This window comes from Oncorhynchus masou, chromosome 27, assembly GCF_036934945.1.
Source record: "Oncorhynchus masou masou isolate Uvic2021 chromosome 27, UVic_Omas_1.1, whole genome shotgun sequence".
Taxonomy (NCBI): Eukaryota; Metazoa; Chordata; class Actinopteri; order Salmoniformes; family Salmonidae; genus Oncorhynchus; species Oncorhynchus masou.
The window spans coordinates 31,005,729-31,025,244 of NC_088238.1; the positions used below are offsets into that span (position 1 = coordinate 31,005,729).

A 19,516-nucleotide genomic window follows, 5' to 3' on the forward strand; every position below is an offset into this window, starting at 1 on the left:
TTTGGAGGGGCTGAGGGCTGTAGGCATGTGTACTTAACCACGGGGGCTGAGTCATTGCCTTGAGTCAATAACACAGTGGAAAAGTATATTAGGAATGGGTATTTAAAGACGCATCTGTTCTCCGCATTGAAAAGAATGTCCAACTGTAATGTTTCCCTAGAACTGGGATATGATGGGTTTGGACCCATTCAAACAACGTGGTTAATGCTGGGTTACTCTGTCATGTTTATTCGCATAGCTAGAATAGAGAGTATTTTGGTCCAGAAAATTGCACAGGAAAGCGATATGAAGACGGTCTTAGACTTGGACAGACAGATGCTGTCTTTGTTTCGATTGGGGCTCCACTGTAATGCATAAATAATTATTTTTCTCTACCCGTGTCGAAGTCACAATGGCATGCCTGTCCCAACCACAAGCCCTATGCTGGAGAACATTAAGGATCTGTTCAGAACTTTGAATAAATCACTGATTCTATAGGGACTTTGGATATTCTAACTGACAGCAGAGTTCCCATTATGAAACCCAACCGTTTCATGGTTATCACGTCAAACCCAAGCAGATGGCTGTGGTTTGAGATGTAAATTCTGCAGATGCCAGAGTATAAATAAAGCAGGACTTAACCATCCTCAACTCGCAGCCTTACATATAGCGATGGAATAGAAAAAGGAGGAGAGGAGAGGGAACGAGAGGAGGGATGGATAAGAGCAGGGGAAAAGCGAGGGATGTCACCTTCCATTTTGAATATCACTTACTGCTGATGAATTGTTTTGTAACTTCCTGCAACTCATTTGCGGTCCCGTTCTCTCCATTATTTATTAACCTGATTATATTACATTACATTATGTTCCAGTATGTGTGGATTGTAGTAGGAATCCAACAACTACACATCTGAATAATGCAAAATGCATGCTGGCTCATTTCTGGCAGCAGGGTCAATGGACCACCCGTGTCTGTGGCGACGAATTAGCATATTAATGATGTGTTGAATAATTGATGACGGAGGAGTGGATTACGACTGTGATTCGTTGTCGGAACACAAATCAGAGAGAAAGGGGGTGAGTCTGGGCTGTTTAATGCACTTTTATGGACCCTTTTGAAATCAATTTGCTTGTCTGATTGGAGTCAACTGAAGGTTGTTTTTCTGGGGGTTTTGGCAGATACTCTCAGTGGTGTAAAGTACTTAATGAAAAATACTTTAAAGTACTACTTAAGTCATTTTTTGGGGGGGTATCTGTACTTTACTTTACTATTTATATCTTAGACAACTTTTACTTCACTACAATCCAAAATAAAATAATTAACATTTTACTCAATACATTTTCTCTGACACCCAAAAGTGCTCATTACATTTTGAATGCTACCAGGACAGGAAAATCGTCTAATTCATGCACCAAGAGAATATCCCTGGTCATCCCTATTGCCTCTGATCTGGTGAAGTCACTAAACACAAATGCATAGTTTGTGAATGATGCCTGAGTGTTGGAGTGTGCCCCTGGCTATCTGTAAATAAATAAAAATAACAAAATGGTGCCGCCTGGTTTGCGTAATATAGGAAATGTTTTTTTATTTTTGCTTCTCTTTCAAACCAAATACTTTTAGACTTTTACTCAAGTGGTATTTTACTGGGCGACTTTCACTTTTACCGGAGTCATTTTCTATTACGGTAACCTTTACTTTTACTCAAGTTTGACAATTGTGTACTTTTTCCACCACTGGATACTCTCTGTACTAAGAACTGACTATGTATGTCTCGCTGTCTTCTCGGAATATTCTTTCTGGCACATGAAACCCAACCGTTTCATATTATTTTCAAGTAACCTTTCAAACGTTGTTGTTGTTATGCCTGCCGCACTCAATCGGGAGCTACTTACCTTTTCCACCGGACATGGTTTGAACACATACCTAGCTAGCTGTAAACCTGATATTGCTTGATAAATTCAGTATAACCTGTGGAACCCAGTGCCTTTGAACACAACTCAACAAACTACACCAAAGCCTGTCTGAACCAATGGTCTGCATCATGTTTCTATAAGGAGCTTAGAGGGAGACTGACAAAAACCAACTGTAGGATCATTTGACAGGCCTAGACTCCAAATGGCAGCCTATAGCACATGTAAGCCTAATTCACACAAACACTCTCTGTACTGATCTGCCTGCTTTTCCACATCCACCCAGGGCAGAACACTGAGAACACAGTACACAGTCAGTCTTCTCTCTGGCTTTGGGGGACTGCTTTAGGATTAGGGCAAGGTGAGAATGGCAGTCACACGTGGGTAGATTACTGGGCGTCAGTGCGACTAAGTCTCCACTTTGACTCAGGAATGGAGCATAGTTACCTACTTCCCGTTCGGACATACAATTGAAGTCGGAAGTTTACATACACTTATGATTTGGAGTCATTCAAACTTTTCAACCACTCCACAAATTATGCGTTAATAAACTATAGTTTTGGCAAGTTGGTTAGGACATCTACTTTGTGCATGACCCAAGTAATTTTTCCAACAATTGTTTACAGACACATTATTTAACTTATAATTCACTGTACCACAACTCTTGTGGGTCAGAAGTTCACAAACACTAAGTTGACTGTGCCTTTAAACAGCTTGGAAAATTCCAGAAAATGATGTCATGGCTATAGACATTTCTGAAAGGCTAATTTGAGTCAATTGGAGGTGTACCTGTAGATGTATTTCAAGGCCTACCTTCAAACTCAGTGCCTCTTTGCTTGACATCATGGGAAAATCAAAATAAATCAGCCAAGACCTCAGAAAAACATTTTTTTGTAGACCCCCACAAGTCTGGTTCATCATTGGGAGCCATTTCCAAATGCCTGAACGTACCACCTTCATCTGTACAAACAATAGTAAGCAAGTATAAACACCATGGGACCATGCTGCCGTCATACCGCTCAGGAAGGAGACGCGTTCTGTCTCCTAGAGAGGAACGTACTTTAGTGTAAAAAGTGAAAATCGATCCCAGAACAACAGCAAATGACCTTGTGAAGATGCCGGAGGAAACAGGTACGAAAGTATCTATATCCACAGTAAAACGAGTCCTGTATCAACATAACCTGAAAGGCCGCTCAGCAAGGAAGAAGCCCCTGCTCCAAACCCCCATAAAAAAGCAAGACTACGGTTTGAAAATGCACATGGGGACAAAGATGGTACTTTTTGGAGAAATGTCCTCTGGTCTGATGAACCAAAAAATAGAACTGTTTAACCATAATACCATTGTTATGTTTGGAGGAGAAAGGGGGAGGCTTGCAAGCTGAAGAACACCATCCCAACCGTGAAGCACGGGGGTGGCAGCATCATTGTGGGGGGGCTGCAGGAGGGACTGGTGCACTTCACAAAATAGATGGCACCATGAGGAAGGAAAAATATGTGGATATATTGAAGGAACATCTCAAGACATCAGTAAGGAACCTTAAGCTTGGTTTCAAATGGGTCTTCCAAATGGACAATGACCTCAACCATACTTCCAAAGTTGTGGCAAAATGGCTTAAGGACAAAAAGTCAAGGTACTGGATTGGCCATCACAAAGCCCTGACCTCAAACCTATAGAAAATATGTGGGCTGAACTGAAAAAGCGTGTGCGAGCAAGGGGGCCTACAAACCTGACTCAGTTACACCAGCTCTGTCAGGAGGAATGGGCCAAAATTCACCCAACTTATTGTGGGAAGCCTGTGGAAGGATACCCAAAACGTTTGACACAAGTTAAACAATTTAAAGGCAATGCTACCAAATACTAATTGAGTGTATGTAAACTTCTGACCCACGGGGAATGTGATGAAAGAAACTAAAGCTGAAATAATTATATGAAATAATTATTCTCTCTACTATTATTCTGACATTTCACATTCTTAAAATAAAGTGGTGATCCTAACTGACCTAAGACAGGGAATTTTTACTAGGATGTAAGCTTTACATCTCAAATCTGAAGGAGCTGTTGTCATATAAATCCATGGATCTCAGTCATAGTTCTGTCCAGTACTTTTATTTAAGTTTGTGACTTTTATCCCAGTTCCTGAATTCCTGTGTGTGTGTGTGTCTTTTTTTCCAGTTTCCTGCGGTCTTTACGTAATGTCTAAGCTAGTTCAGCACGAACGAGGCTGCCTGGTCAGAAATAGGAACAGCCATTTGCCCACGAGTAGATGTGTGTCACAGCAGAGCAGAGCACAGCTTGTCGTGACTGAACTCCTGCCTCAGACCATGCCGACTGGAAACATGGGCCCTGACCCTGTTTGACAGGTTCATGTACACATATCATACCAGTGCGTCTCTGGTTTTGCTATATTTGTGTGTGAAGCTTTTTTTATACCCCAGTTCATCTTTTTCATTACGCTATGGTGTGTGTGTGTAGGTGGCAGGCTTTGGACTTCCATTTGCGCTCTATCTCTTCTCTCGGTCCCCTTCTTTCGTTCCTGCGTGTGTTTGTGTGTGTGCGTGTGTGTGCATGTGCGTGTGTGTGCGTGCGTGTGCGTGTTTGTGTGTGTGCGTGCGTGCGTGCGTGCGCGTGTGTGTGCTGTCTTCTCTCTCCTGCCTTTAAGGTGGCACTTCTTCCACTCCCCTGGAGAGAAAATAAAAAAATCTATTCCCGCTGAGTGAACACCTTACAAGTGCCAACATCTCTTGAAAAGAGCCATGGCAGTTAGCAGACAGACAACAGCTGGGGGATGGTTTATGAGGAAGTGATTCAGCTCCATCAAAACTCTACTCCAAGCTGCATAATTTAGTACACTGCAGCTGGAAAACTCAACTTGTGAAAATTCTTGCATTAGACTTGATGTGTTTACCCCCCCCCCCACCCATGTGCCCCATGAAATGAAACTCTCTCCAAACACTTTTCTCTGCCCAATTTCGTGATATCCAATTGGTAGTCGCAGTCTTGTCTCATCGCTGCATCGCCGTACGGACTCGGGAGAGGCGAAGGTCGAGAGCCGTGCATCCTCCCAAACACAACCCAACCAAGCTGCACTGCTTCTTGACACAATGCCCGCTTAACCCGGAAACCAGCCACACAAATTGGTCGGAAGGAAACACCGTACACCTGGCGACCGTGTCAGCGTGCACTGCGCCCTGCTCGCCACAGGAGGCGCTAGTGAGCGATGGGACAAGGACATCCCTGCTGGCCGAACCCTACCCTAACCTGGACGACGCTGGGCCAATTGTGCGCCGCCACATGGGTCTCCCGGTTGCGGTCGGCTGCGACAGAGCCTGGACTCAAACCCAGAATCTCTCGTGGCACGGCACCACTCGGGAGGCACTTGACTCTTCCTCATTTCCATGTTGTAGTACTAACCCTATTAGTCCCCCCCCCCCCCCCCCGAGTGTGTCAGTGAGTGCCAGCTTGGAGAATTCTCTGACTGCTGCTGTTATCATGTCCTGTCTCTCAGAACCACAGAGGATGGCATCTGTCGACACTCCTCACTACTAACCCAGCTATTAGATGCTGTTAGACCAAAGTGCTCTGTGCTGATCGACAGAGATGTTAGTCTCTTTCTCTCTCTTGCTCGCTTGTTTGCTCCCTCTCTTGCTTTCTCTCTCTCTCTCTCTCTCTCTCTCTCTCTCTCTCTCTCTCTCTCTCTCTCTAACTGACAGTGCTTCTCATCAGCGAGAGTCCTACTCTAAGCCTCCTCAGGTGTTGCCTCCCTCCTCTACAAGAGCGCTCCTAGCAGAAAGACCCAGGATGACATTATATTCCCAGCTTATTTTCCCTCCACTTCAGCCTGACACCCAGAGGTGTACTCAATCTACCAGCAGTCAGCAGGCTATTCTCTTCTCTCTTTCTCTCTGCCCAGAGAACACTAGAAACAAATCACCGCACAGCTTCAAAGTCAAGACAGTTGTGCTCGGATTCAATTCTAGTGACATGAAAAGAGAGTGATTTTTTGGGGGGACTGTGTGTGTGTGTGTGTCGATTTGGTGTGTGTGTGTTACCTACTTACGCACGTAAAAATACACACAGGTATTAAAGTATGTATCTTATATTGTGTTTCAGTGCTGGCCAGTTTCCGAGGGACGGTCCAGCATGGCTTGCCATTGGAGATTGGGGACACGGTGCAGCTCCTGGAGAAATGTGAAGGTAACTGATAACCTCTACTCATTTCACACCCATATAAACCATGATCCCCCCTTCGAGCTTCACAGACTCACAGATGGGCTTCTACTGCTACTTGGGCTGTACGTTTCCACGTTTCCTTCCCCAGTCTGTCCCTCTAGGAGTATTGTGTTGTACATGAAATGTTAATAGACTTTCTTCTTATTTTTTGTTGTACTTGATGAGATTGTGGAAGCTTTCAGTTTGCTACTGTTTCCTGTGCCGCAAGAGGGAGAAGCCTTTGGTTCAGTCTTCCCGCCCACATTGAGCTCAGAGTGTGTGTGTGTGTTTGCTTGCCTTAGACACAAAGACTGAGAGCTTGTGTGTGCTTGCTTGCGTGTGTGTGTGTGCACAGGAGAGTGTGTGTGTGCTTGCTGGTGTATTGTGAAGGAGTGTGTGAGCCTCAAGGTCAAGGCCGAGGCACTCACACTCACACACCAAGGTTCATTTTTGACATAGTTTCAGACAGAGTAGAGCAGGCGCCCGACACACATTCCTGTTTCTACTCAGCTTACTTACACAGCATTGACGCAACCTTCCTCCCTTCTCAGAGCGGCACAATCTCACTTCCTGTTGTTGCTCAAGGCCAGACAGACAGACGACAGATCCGTCTGAGATAGCTGATGATGCATTCCAAACTCACCCAAGGAAATGATCTGACATCTAGCACACAGCCATGCATTCTCCATAGACAAACATTGGCAGTAGAATGGCCTTACTGAAGACCTCAGTGACTTTCAATGTGGCACCGTCATAGGATGCCACCTTTCCAACAAGTCAGTTCATCAAATTTCTGCCCTGCTAGAGCTGCCCCGGTCAACTGTAAGTCCTGTTATTGCGAAGTAGAAACGTATAGGAGCAACAGCGGCTCAGCCGCAAAGTGGTAGGTCACACAAGGTCACAGAACTGGATCCCAGAATGCTGTAGCGCGTAAAAATCGTCTGTCCTCGGTTGCAACACTCACTACCATTGTTCCAAACTGCCTCTGGAAGCAACATCAGCACAAGAGCTGTTAGTCGGGAGCTTCATGAAATGGGTTTCCACGGCCGAGCAGCTGGACACAAGCCTATGATCACCATGCGCAATGCTAAGATTCGGCTGGAGTAGTGTAAAGCTCGCCACCTTGAACTCTGGCGCAGTGGAAACGCGTTATCTGGAGTAGAGGTAGACCGATTATGATTTTTCAACACCGATACCGATTATTGGAGGACCAAGCCGATGCCGATTGATCGGACAATTTTAATATTTAATATTTAATATTACACTTTTGTAATAATTAAAATTACAACAATACTGAATGAACACTTATTTTAACTTAATACAATACATCAATAAAAATCCATTTAGCCTCAAATAAATAATGAAACATGTTCAATTTGGTTTAAATAATGCGAAAACAAAGTGTTGGAGAAGAAAGTAAAAGTGCAATATGTGCCATGTAAGAAAGCTAACGTTTAAGTTCCTTGCTCACAACATGAAAACATATGAAAGCTGGTGGTTTCTTTTTACATGAGACTTCAATATTCCAAGGTAAGAGGTTTTAGGTTGTAGTTAATATAGTATTTATATTTTTCTCGATACCATTTGTATTTCATATACCTTTGACTATTGTATGTTCTTATAGGCACTTTAGTATTGTCAGTGTAACAGTATAGCTTCCGTCCCTCTCCTTGCCCCTACCTGGGCTCGAACCAGGAACACATCGACAATAGCCACCCTCGAAGCATCGTTACCCAAGGGGAACAACTACTCCAAGTCTCAGAGCGAGTGACGTTTGAAACGCTATTTGCGCACACCCCGCTAACTAGCTAGCCATTTCACATCGGTTACACCAGCCTAATCTCGGGAGTTGATAGGCTTGAAGTCATAAACAGTTCAATGCTTGAAGCACAGCGAAGAGCTGCTGGCAAAACGCACTGTTTGAATGAATGCTGTTTGAATGAATGCTTACGAGCCTGCTGGTGCCTACCATCGCTCAGTCAGACTGCTCTATCAAATATCAAATCATAGACTTAATTATAACATAATAACACACAGAAATACGAGCCTTTGGTCATTAATATGGTCGAATCCGGAAACTATCCCTTTGAAAACAAAACGTTTATTATTTCAGTGAAATACGGAACTGTTTCGTATTTTATCTAACGGGTGGCATCCATAAGTCTAAATATTGCTGTTACATTGTACAACCTTCAATGTTATGTCATAATTACGTAAAATTCTAGCAAATTAGTACGCAACGAGTCAGGCGACCCAAACTGCTGCATATACCCTGACTCTGTTGCAAGAGAAGTGACACAATTTACCTCGTTAAAAGAAATTTATGTTAGCAGGCAATATTAACTAAATATGCAGGTTTAAAAATATATACTTATTGATTTTAAGAAAGGCTTTGGTGTTTATGGTTAGGTACACGTTTGAGCAACGACAGTCCTTTTTCGCGAATGCGCACCGCATCGATTATATGCAATGCAGGACACGCTAGATAAACTAGCAATATCATCAACCATGTGTAGTTAACTAGTGATTATGATTAATTGATGGATTGATTGATTGTTTTGTATACGATAAGTTTAATGCTAGCTAGTAACTTATCTTGGCTTCTTACTGCATTCGCGTAACAGGCAGGCTCCTCGTGGAGTGCAATGAGAGGCAGGTGGTTAGAGCATTGGACTAGTTAACTGTAAGGTTCCCCAAGCTGACAAGGTAAAAATCTGTTGTTCTGCCCCTGAACAAAGAAGTTAACCCACCGTTCCTAGGCCGTCATTGAAAATAAGAATGTGTTCTTAACTGACTTGCCTAGTTAAATAAAGGTGTAAAAAAATATATTATTTTAATTCGGCCAAATTCCCTAGGCCCCTTAGTTCCAGTGAAGGGAAATCTTCATGCTCCAGCATACAATGACATTCTAAACAATTCTGTGCTTCCAACTTTGTGGCACCAGTTTGTGGAAGTCCCTTTCCTGTTTCAACATGACAATGCCCCCGTGTACAAAGCAAGGTCCATACAGAAATGGTTTGTCGAGATCGGTGTCGAAGAACTTGACTGGCCTGACCTCAACCCCATCAAACACGTTTAGGATGAATTGGAACGCTGACTGCGAGCCAGTACTAATCACACAATATCAGTGTCCAACCTCACTAATGCTCTTGTGGCTGAATGGAAGCAAGTCCCCGCAGCAATGTTCCCAAAGTCTAGTGGAAAGCCTTCCCAGAAGAGTGGAGGCTGTTATAGCTGCAAAGGGGGGACCAACTCCATATTAATGCCCATGCGTTTGGAATGTAATGCTTGACGAACAGGTGTCCACATACCTTTGGTCATGTAGTGTATGTGTTCGGTTTGGATGAAGGGAAGAAATAAAATATGTACCAGTCCCCACAACTCAAAGGCAAGACAGGGTGTTGACAAGAATGTCTATCTATTCTGTACTAGAGAGGAGATAAGTTACTATAAAAAGGGCTTCTGCCAGTGCTGGTACTGTGTCATCAAGTTGCTACTGTAGTGTGATAGGTAACATACGACCGTTTCTTCTCTGACACTCTGGCCAATCAAAAACTAGAAAGAGCTCTAAAGAAAATGCCAAGCAGAGGTACTTCAGGAGGCAAGACCACAAGTCAGTGGCAGCAGCGAGGCTCATTCTCACCTTGTCTCGAACACTCTCACCTCTAGCACTGTCACAGACAGGTGTTGGACCAAGGAGCACATTATGACCTTAGGTTACTAGTACTACTGACACTCCCCAGTACTACTTACAGTCCCTGGTGCTACTGACACCCCCCGGTGCTACTTACAGTCCCTGGTGCTACTGACACTCCCCGGTGCTACTTACAGTCCCTGGTGCTACTGACACTCCCCGGTGCTACTTACAGTCCCTGGTGCTACTGACACTCCCCGGTGCTACTTACAGTCCCTGGTGCTACTGACACTCCCCAGTACTACTTACAGTCCCTGGTGCTACTGACACTCCCCGGTGCTACTTACAGTCCCTGGTGCTACTGACACCCCCCGGTGCTACTTACAGTCCCTGGTGCTACTGACACTCCCCGGTGCTACTTACAGTCCCTGGTGCTACTGACACTCCCCGGTGCTACTTACAGTCCCTGGTGCTACTGACACTCCCCGGTGCTACTTACAGTCCCTGGTGCTACTGACACTCCCCGGTGCTACTTACAGTCCCTGGTGCTACTGACACCCCCCGGTGCTACTTACAGTCCCTGGTGCTACTGACACCCCCGGTGCTACTTACAGTCCCTGGTGCTACTGACACCCCCGGTGCTACTTACAGTCCCTGGTGCTACTGACACCCCCCGGTGCTACTTACAGTCCCTGGTGCTACTGACACCCCCCGGTGCTGCTTACAGTCCCTGGTGCTACTGACACCCCCCGGTGCTACTTACAGTCCCTGGTGCTACTGACACTCCCCAGTACTACTTACAGTCCCTGGTGCTACTGACACCCCCCGGTGCTACTTACAGTCCCTGGTGCTACTGACACCCCCCGGTGCTACTTACAGTCCCTGGTGCTACTGACACCCCCCGGTGCTACTTACAGTCCCTGGTGCTACTGACACTCCCCGGTGCTACTTACAGTCCTTGGTGCTACTGACACCCCCCGGTGCTACTTACAGTCCCTGGTGCTACTGACACTCCCCGGTGCTACTGACACTCCCCGGTGCAACTTACAGTCCCCGGGGCTACTGACACTCCCCGGTGCTACTTACAGTCCCTGGTGCTACTGACACTCCCCGGTGCTACTTACAGTCCCTGGTGCTACTGACACCCCCCGGTGCTACTTACAGTCCCTGGTGCTACTGACACCCCCCTGGTGCTACTTATAGTCCCTGGTGCTACTGACACACCCTGGCTCACCAGCCTGGCCGGTGGCCACAACAAATACTGTAGGACCGTGCCTGGTAGGCTGCAGTAAACAGTGCAGTGACAGATACGGCCTCCCGTGATAAAGTGTTCCAGCTGGGCGTTTTGTTTTACAGCTCGGCAGCTCTACGACTGGTGTGGTCGGAGCTGAAGTGGCGATGCTTGAGTAACCCGGGGCCTCTGTTCCAAATTACAACCTATAGACCATAGGGCTAAAGTAGTGCACTACAGGGACTAGGGTGCCATTTGAGACACAACCCCAGTCATTTGTTTGGCAGTGATAGGCAGACATTACTTAACCAGACTGCTTTTTCTCTCCTACTCTCCACCCCCATATCAGATGCTGTAGAGATGGAATGAAATTGATTATTTGGTGGTTGACATTTTAACTGAGAGCGCAGAAGAGCCAATCTACAGAATCATAATAGGGCTGCTATCTATTAGTTCAGTGGACACACACACACAATTTGATAGAAGGAAAGATAGCGGATCTGAAAGTCACGGTGACACAATGAAAATGTGATTTTTTTTTGTTGTCTCCTCAGGCTGGTACAGAGGGTTCGTCCATAAGAATCCAAATGCCAAGGTGGGTGAGACTCTTTTGTGTGTTATTGAGGCTGTCAGTGCAGCTGCTCTTTTCAGATTCAGAAATATCAGCTCTCTGCTTGGATCTGAGGGCTGTGCAGGTCAATATGGAGAGGCTCATAGTTTAATAATGTCATGTTGACACATGCACACACACACATACACACATTTAATTTGTATTGATTATATGCATCATTTACACTCGCTAACCGAATGTGTTAATGGTAGTGCCGTTTAATGATACAGTTAGAATGACATTCACCATTCATTAGCTTGTTTATTCTCTCCCCTCAGGGTATTTTCCCATGCACTTACATTCACTTGAAGAACGCCCATATCAAGAACAAAGGGTAAGTAATGAGTGCATTGTGTGTGTCTGTTTCCGTGTGTGTGCGTGTGTGTGTGTGTGTGCATGTGTGTGTGTCTGTTTCAATGTGTGTCTGTTTCAGTGTGTGTGTGTGTGTGTGTGTGTGTGTGTGTGTGTGTGTGTGTGTGTGTGTGTGTGTGTGTGTGTGTGTGTGTGTGTGTGTGTGTGTGTGTGTGTGTGTGTGTGTGTGTGTCTGTCTGTCTCTGAGAAGGCAAACAGCCTTATTAGATTACCCAGTCTGGAAGGTGAGGGAAGTTTGTGTCATTTCTGTTGAAAGGAAACGTTAGATAAACATTAGATTAACGTCATATTAACAGAACAGAGGTTGAGTGCTTCTTCTACCAGCCTCTCATTATGACACTGCATTATTATCTGTGTGTGTGTGTGTGTGTGTGGGGGGGGCATACTGTTGTAATTTGATGTCCCTTTCTCTTTCTCTCTCTCTGACCCACAGGCAGTTTGAGACTGTCATCCCGACAGAGGACTCTGTTATCACTGAGATGACAACCACCCTGAGAGACTGGGGGGCCATGTGGAAACGGCTCTACGTGGTCAAGAGTGTTCAACACACACATGTAGGAATGCATGCAGGAATTCGCACAGACTTGCATGAATTTACACATAAACACATGCATGCAAACATGCACACACGCATGTATGTGCATGTCCCTGTGTGTACCGCACACCTGCAGAGAGGAGAATAGACCTGGGAATAACTTTCAACTACTGGGCAATGTGTTTCCCCTGCAGCAAACAGTGGAAGCTTTTTTTTCTGCTTATTAATTACTAATCTTGCTTGTGTTTGTGTCCCTAATAACTATATGTGCATGTTAGACAGAAAGCATTTATTTGTGATTTTTTTTATGGAAGGCTGACTTTCTGGGCACAATGTTTTTTACTCTGAAATGCCTCTCTCTCTCTCTCTCTCTCTCTCTCTCTCTCTCTCTCTCTCTCTCTCTCTCTCTCTCTCTCTCTCTCTCTCTCTCTCTCTCTCTCTCTCTCTCTCTCTCTCTCTGTAGAAGAATGAGGGGGATCTGTTCCATCGGTTGTGGCACGTAATGAATGAGATCCTGGACCTGAGGAGACAGGTTCTGGTTGGTCACCTCACCAACGACCGCATGAAAGACGTCAAACAGCACATCACTGCCAGGTTGGACTGGGGAAACGAGTGAGTAGTGGAGAGAGAGAAACATTCCTACATCCCCAGTCCCTCTGTCTTTGAATGTCACACTCCCTCCCCAGGCACATGCTGTGCTCAATCGGTTTCCGTTCCCCTTCAAACAGACACACCACACGTTCAAACAGACACACACACTTTTCATTTTGTATCAAACAGACACACACAAACACTTCCCACCGTGCCTCTATCTCCCGGGCATAAGGGATAAAACGACACCCGTCAGTCCCTTGCTGTTTGGTGTGGACAGACGACAGATGGCTCCTCCTGCCTCTCCTTGTCTTATACCATCCCATGCTCTGAAAGTCTTATCTAATCTATCCCTGGGAGATTGGAGAGCGTGTGTGTGGGTACCCATCTACGCCTCTATGTCCTTGTGAGACATCGCAGACTTGCAGTTCTGTCAAGTGTGTCCTTTCTGAATGGTTTGATGCACTGTCCTGTGGTGTGTGTGTGTGTGTGTTCCAGACAACTGAGTTTGGACCTGGTACCCCGCAGGGAGTTCAGCATGGTGGACCCAGATGAGATCAGCGTCACAGAACTCTTCAAACTGGTGAGTCATATGCCCAAAACCAGGAACAATTGTCTGAACACTGTTTTCTTGTTCCTCTGTATTTCCCATTGTTAGGTTCTAAATGAACCGATTAAAAACTCACGGACGATTAGTAAAGATCAAACCAAGTTTATTCACCCAAAGGCCCAGACAGCTGAACTGACCGACATGTTTCCACCAGCACAAGTATTTCACCTTTCCTCCTCTGCTGAGTCTCCTTACACATCTAAACATCCAATACACCTCTGTTGCTAGACAAAACTTTAGTGATATCTGTTTTTCCTCACTTCCTCTGACCTGACCTCTGCCCAAATTCCTCACTTCTCACGGCTGTCATGTTGACTTGTACCTGACTGCGGCCATTCTCCTTCCCATAGGATCCCTGATGTCTACCAATAACATATTCCGACAGAATGTAAACGTTATACATTCCCCTCCCTCAGTGACATGAATGAGGATACTTTATATTTTCAAGTTTAGAAGTCAGAACCCATCACTATCCTCACCGATCCACTGTCCTACTATACCTTTCTCTAGCATTAGCCACATAGCCCTTGTGACTGCTGGGTGTGTGGCAGTATTCTTTTCTGTGATTCAGGTGTGTATTTTACTCTTTAAGGCTGAATAAAGGCACATGCGTCTCCCTTCGCCGTTCCCTTCCTCACTCTTCCTCCCCAGGCAGCGCTTTCCTCCACAGAACCCACCCCCTTTCTGTCTCCCGCCCTGTAACCATAGCAACCACGCCCCCCTGCCTGATGCTCCTATCCGGATGTGAGATGGCTTTTCTTTTCCCACACACTGTAATTGAGGCACTTAATCCTTTTTTTTTTTTTTTTTTTTTTTTGATAAACAAAGAAGGTACATGGGGATGAGAACGAGGGGAGTGAGGGATGAGAACGAGGGGAGTGAGGGATGAGAGAAATAAAAGCCTAATGCATCTCCATTACAGCGTGTAGGATGTGGAAAATTACAGTAATTCCTTAGTAACTGAGACGGAAGATACAAAGGGGGAAGAACTAAACAATTACTGTTGTCGTCATGGACGCAAAACAATAATAACATCACCATCATCATCACAACAGCAGCAGAGAACCCGTTTCATTTGTTTGGTGACAATGGCAGATTGTTATTTGTGTCCCTCCGCATTGTGTGGCTTTATTAAGTTTGCGTTGACTGCATTACCGCGACAGCGGCAGTCATGAGTCAGGACTGCAGTCAAATTCTATGACCGTTGTGTCACGGTAATCACCTTATGCACTCTGGACATGTGTTAGTAGCACCCAACTCTATAATGATCATTAGGTCGCTAATGGCCGGGTACTCAAGACTCTATTGTCCCTCTAACCACTCTGACATCAAGGCAAATGGGTTTGAAAATCACATCAAAATACCTGAAAACAGTATTGTGCTTTGACAACTCACCTCACTGTGATGATCAATTTGAAGAAAGATATTCAACATCTTGAGTGTAAAATATGGTCATTGTGGATGTTGTTTCAAAGCCGAGCACAACGAAATGGAAAGTGCTTTCTATGGTGATGATTAATTCAAAACACCCATGTGCGTATTAGAGCGTATGCGTAAGGCCTATATATGAGTCCACCCCCCCCCAAACAAAAATACCCCAAACAGATTTAAGATATATTTGGTACATAATTTCAGAGTTACCCTACATTATATTGAATTTGTATTTGAGTTTGAATAGCCTAGTAATAGGGCGCTTTTTATATTTTCATAATGAATAGGCTAATGCATTACCTTAAGCTACAGAATATCTCACCACCGCGATTCCATCTCCTCCCCTCTCTCCTTTCTTCAGCGCCCAGAGGGAGGAGCTGTCAACAGTTTAATAAAATACAAAAGTATGTGGACACCCATTCAAATGAGTGGATTTGGCTATTTCAGCCACACCCGTTGCTGAATCGAGCACACAGCCATGCAATCTCCATAGACAAATGTTACTGTAGAGCTCAGTGACGTTCAACATTGCACCGTCATAGGATGCCACCTTTCCAATAAGTAAGTTCGCAACATTTCTGACCTGCTAGAGCTGCCTCGGTCAACTGTAAGCGCTGTTATTGTGAAGTTGAAACATCTAGGTGCAACAACGGCTTAGCCACAACTTGGTAGGCCACACAAGCTCACAGAACGGTACAGCCGAGTGCTGAAGCAAGTAGCGCATACACATTGTGTGGCCTCGGTTGCAACACTCACTACCGAGTTCCAACCTGCCACTGGAAACAACGTCAGCACAAGAACCATGGCCGAGCAGCTGCACACAAGCTTTAGATCACCATGCGCAATGCCAAGCCGACGCTAGAGTGGTGTAAAGCTTGGACTCTGGAGCAGTGGAAACACGTTCTCTGGCAGTCCGATGGACTAATCTGGTTTTGGCAGATGCCAGGAGAATTCTACCTGCCAAATGTAAAGTTTGGTGGAGGAGGAATTATGGTCTGGGGCCATTTTCCATGGTTTAGGCTCCTTAGTTCCAGGGAAGGGAAATCTTAAGGCCGACAATGACATTCTAGATGATTCTGTACTTCCAACTTTGTGGCAACAGTTTTGGGAAGGCCCTTTCCTGTTTCAGCATGACAAAGCCCCCGTGCACAAAGCAAGGTCCATACAGAAATGAGCTTGGTGTGTAAAAACTTAACTGGCCTGCATAGAGCCCTGACCTCAACCCTGACCTGTTTCGTTGGGAACACATTTGGGATGAATTGGAACACCAACTGCAAGCCAGGCCTAATCGCCCAACATCACTGCCCAACTTCCCTAATGCTGAATGGAATGATGAGCAGGTATCCACATACTTTTGTTTATGTTTTGTATGTTTCGTTGGGAAAACATGTTACTATCGATGTTCCTGAACAGATTTCACTTGATTTCTCAAATTAAGCACTGGGTAGCTGCAGGAACAGGGTTGGAGAGGCCATGGCATATAGAGTTTGGACGGAATATCACCTGTTGTGCAATTATATAACCACAATAGCCTACCCAACATGGGACGAAACAGCAGGAAAGTGGCCTCCATTCGCTATTCGAGTGCATATGGTCTTTTACCTCTTTTCCTGCCCATATGATAACGGGCCATTTCTAAATCTAAACAAATTTGACATATTAATAAAGACAATATTAAATTGAGAATAGTCTCATGGGTGAAATAATGATCTCTTGATGAGAGCTGGAGAGAACAATGTGCGGTCTGAGGTAAGGAACAGAGTGCAAGATGTTTTTGTGACTTTCGCAAATCGTCAACAGTCTATAGTCGTATCATGCAGCCCATATATCTTTTGATTTCTAAGGAACTCTAATGTTTGTATCATTCACAATTAAAGTTGTCAAGCACCTCTAAATCTAGCATATAGGACCTGTTTCTAATTCACCTTTACCACTCAACATAGCTACTTCGTATGTGCACTCTAACTCCGGAATGGGAAAAATATAATTTCTATGTTACTCAGCTAAGTTCAATTATAATCTTCTTACTATAAATTCATAATATAAAATAATGGCATGGGACTTATACGCTTGTCTTGTCAGCTAAATGAACAAGCCTACAGCCTTTGGCACGAAGCATAGTCAGATAACATACAGTAGGCCAACATATTCTATTCTTCTCAATTCATTGTCTTCATGTCATAATGTTTCTCTAGACCCGCCTAAAATAAATAATGGATGTATTGTGATGGTGTATATTCAATTGATTTATTATATATGTTTTTACTGTAGATGATCCAAAGGGCACACGCATCAGCAGCTTGTGTGTGTGTGTGTGTGTGTGTGTGTGTGTGTGTGTGTGTGTGTGTGTGTGTGTGTGTGTGTGTGTGTGTGTGTGTGTGTGTGTGTGTGTGTGTGTGTGTGTGTGTGTGTGTGTGTGTGTGTGTGTGTGGATGCCTGGAGATGCTAATCGTGTTTATGTTATTAACGGCCAATTACCGTGAGAACGGCAGTGTTTTGCGTGACAATAACCGGCAGAGAAAATTACATGACCACCACAAACAAACATGATTTGTTCAAAGAAAATCTAATTGTATTTGTCACATACACATGTTTAGCAGATGTTATTGCGGGTGTAGTGAAATGCTTGTGCTTCTAGTTCCAACAGTGCAGCAATAGCTAACAAGTAATATATAACAATTTCACAACAAATACCTAATACATACAAATCTAAGTAAAGAAATGGAATTAAGAATATATAAATATATGGATGAGCAATGTCAGAGTGGCATAGACTAAGATACAATAAATGGTATAGAATACAGTATATACATATGACATGAGTAATGCAAGATATGTAAACATAATTAAAGTGTCATTGTTAAAGTGATTAGTGTTCCATTTATTAAAGTGGCCAATGATTTCAAGTCTGTATGTAGGCAGCAGCCTCTCTCTGCTAGTGATGGCTATTCAACAGTCTGATGGCCTTGAGATAGAAGCTGTTTTTCAGTCTCTCGGGCCTCTGCTTTGATGCACCTATACTAACCTCGCCCTCTGGATGATAGCGGGGTGAAAAGGCAGTTGCTCGGGGATTTGTTGTCCTTTTTGGCCTTCCTGTGACATTGGTTGCTGTATGTGTCCTGGATGGCAGATAGTTTGCCCCCGGTGATGCGTTGTGCAGACCACCGTCTGGAGAGCACTGCGGTTGTGGGCGTTGTAGTTGCTGTACCACGCGGTGATACAGCCCGACAGGATGCTCTCAATTTTGCATCTGTAAATGTTTGTGAGGGTTTTAGGTGACAAGCCAAATATATGGTTCAGTGTAAACTGCTATATTTTATTATTAACAAACCTATATGTAAAGTTGAAACCGATTTATTTTATTTCTTACTTTTATCCTTTTGTTAAACCTAATAAATAACTATAAGTCGCCTCTTCACTCTTGATGTTGAGACTGGTGTTTTGTGGGTACTATTTAGTGAAGCTGCCAGTTGAGGAATTCTGAGGCATCTGTTTCTCAAATTAGACACTCCAATTGACTTATCCTCTTGCTCAGTTGTTCAACGGGGCCTCCCAATCCTCTTTCTATTCTGTTAGAGACAGTTTGCGCTGTTCTGTGAAGGGAGTAGTACACAGCGTTGTACGAGATCTTCAGTTTCTTGGCAATTTCTCACTTGGAATTTCTCAGAACAAGAATAGACTGACGAGTTTCAGAAGAAAGTTCTGTTTCTAGCCATTTTGAGCCTGTAACTGAACCCACAAATTCTGATGCTCCAGATACTCAACTGGTCTAAAGAAGGTCAGTTTTATTGTTTCTTTAATCAGAATAACAGTTTACAGCTATGCTAACATCATTGCAAAAGGGTTTTCTAATGATAAACTTGGATTAGCTAACACAACGTATCATTGGAACATAGGAGTTATGATTTCTGATAATGGGCCTCTGTACGCCTATGTAGATGTTCCACAAAAAAATAATCAGTTTCCAGCTACAATAGTAATTTACAACATTAACAATGTCGACACTGTATTTCTGATCAATGTGATGTTACTATAATGGACAAAAAATGTGCTTTTCTTTCAAAAACAAGGACATTTCTAACTGACCCCAAACTTTTGAACGGTAGTTTGTGTGTGTGTGTGTATGTATGTATGTATGTATGTATGTATGTATGTATGTATGTATGTATGTATGTATGTATGTATGTATGTATGTATGTATGTATGGATGTATGTATGTATGTATGTATGTATGGATGTATGTATGTATGTATGTATGGATGGATGGATGGATGGATGGATGTATGGATGGATGGATGGATGGATGGATGTATGTATGTATGTTATGTATGTATGTTATGTATGTTATGTATGTATATATATATATATATATATAAAACCCATTTCGTACCAAGTACATTTTT

The 19,516-nt window shown here is 44.1% G+C and overlaps 1 protein-coding gene across 4 annotated transcripts in view; it reads left to right on the plus strand.

The window, feature by feature from the left end:
* Positions 1 to 19,516, plus strand: part of LOC135515992 (dedicator of cytokinesis protein 4-like) — a 137,720-nt gene that overhangs the window by 31,623 nt on the left and 86,581 nt on the right. For all 4 annotated transcript variants that reach the window (XM_064939909.1, XM_064939913.1, XM_064939912.1 and 1 more), the window contains exons 2-7: positions 6,001 to 6,084; positions 11,519 to 11,559; positions 11,853 to 11,908; positions 12,380 to 12,500; positions 12,945 to 13,093; positions 13,571 to 13,655. In XM_064939909.1, the coding sequence (XP_064795981.1) occupies positions 6,001 to 6,084; positions 11,519 to 11,559; positions 11,853 to 11,908; positions 12,380 to 12,500; positions 12,945 to 13,093; positions 13,571 to 13,655 (536 nt within the window). The remainder of the gene's footprint in view (positions 1 to 6,000; positions 6,085 to 11,518; positions 11,560 to 11,852; positions 11,909 to 12,379; positions 12,501 to 12,944; positions 13,094 to 13,570; positions 13,656 to 19,516) is intronic.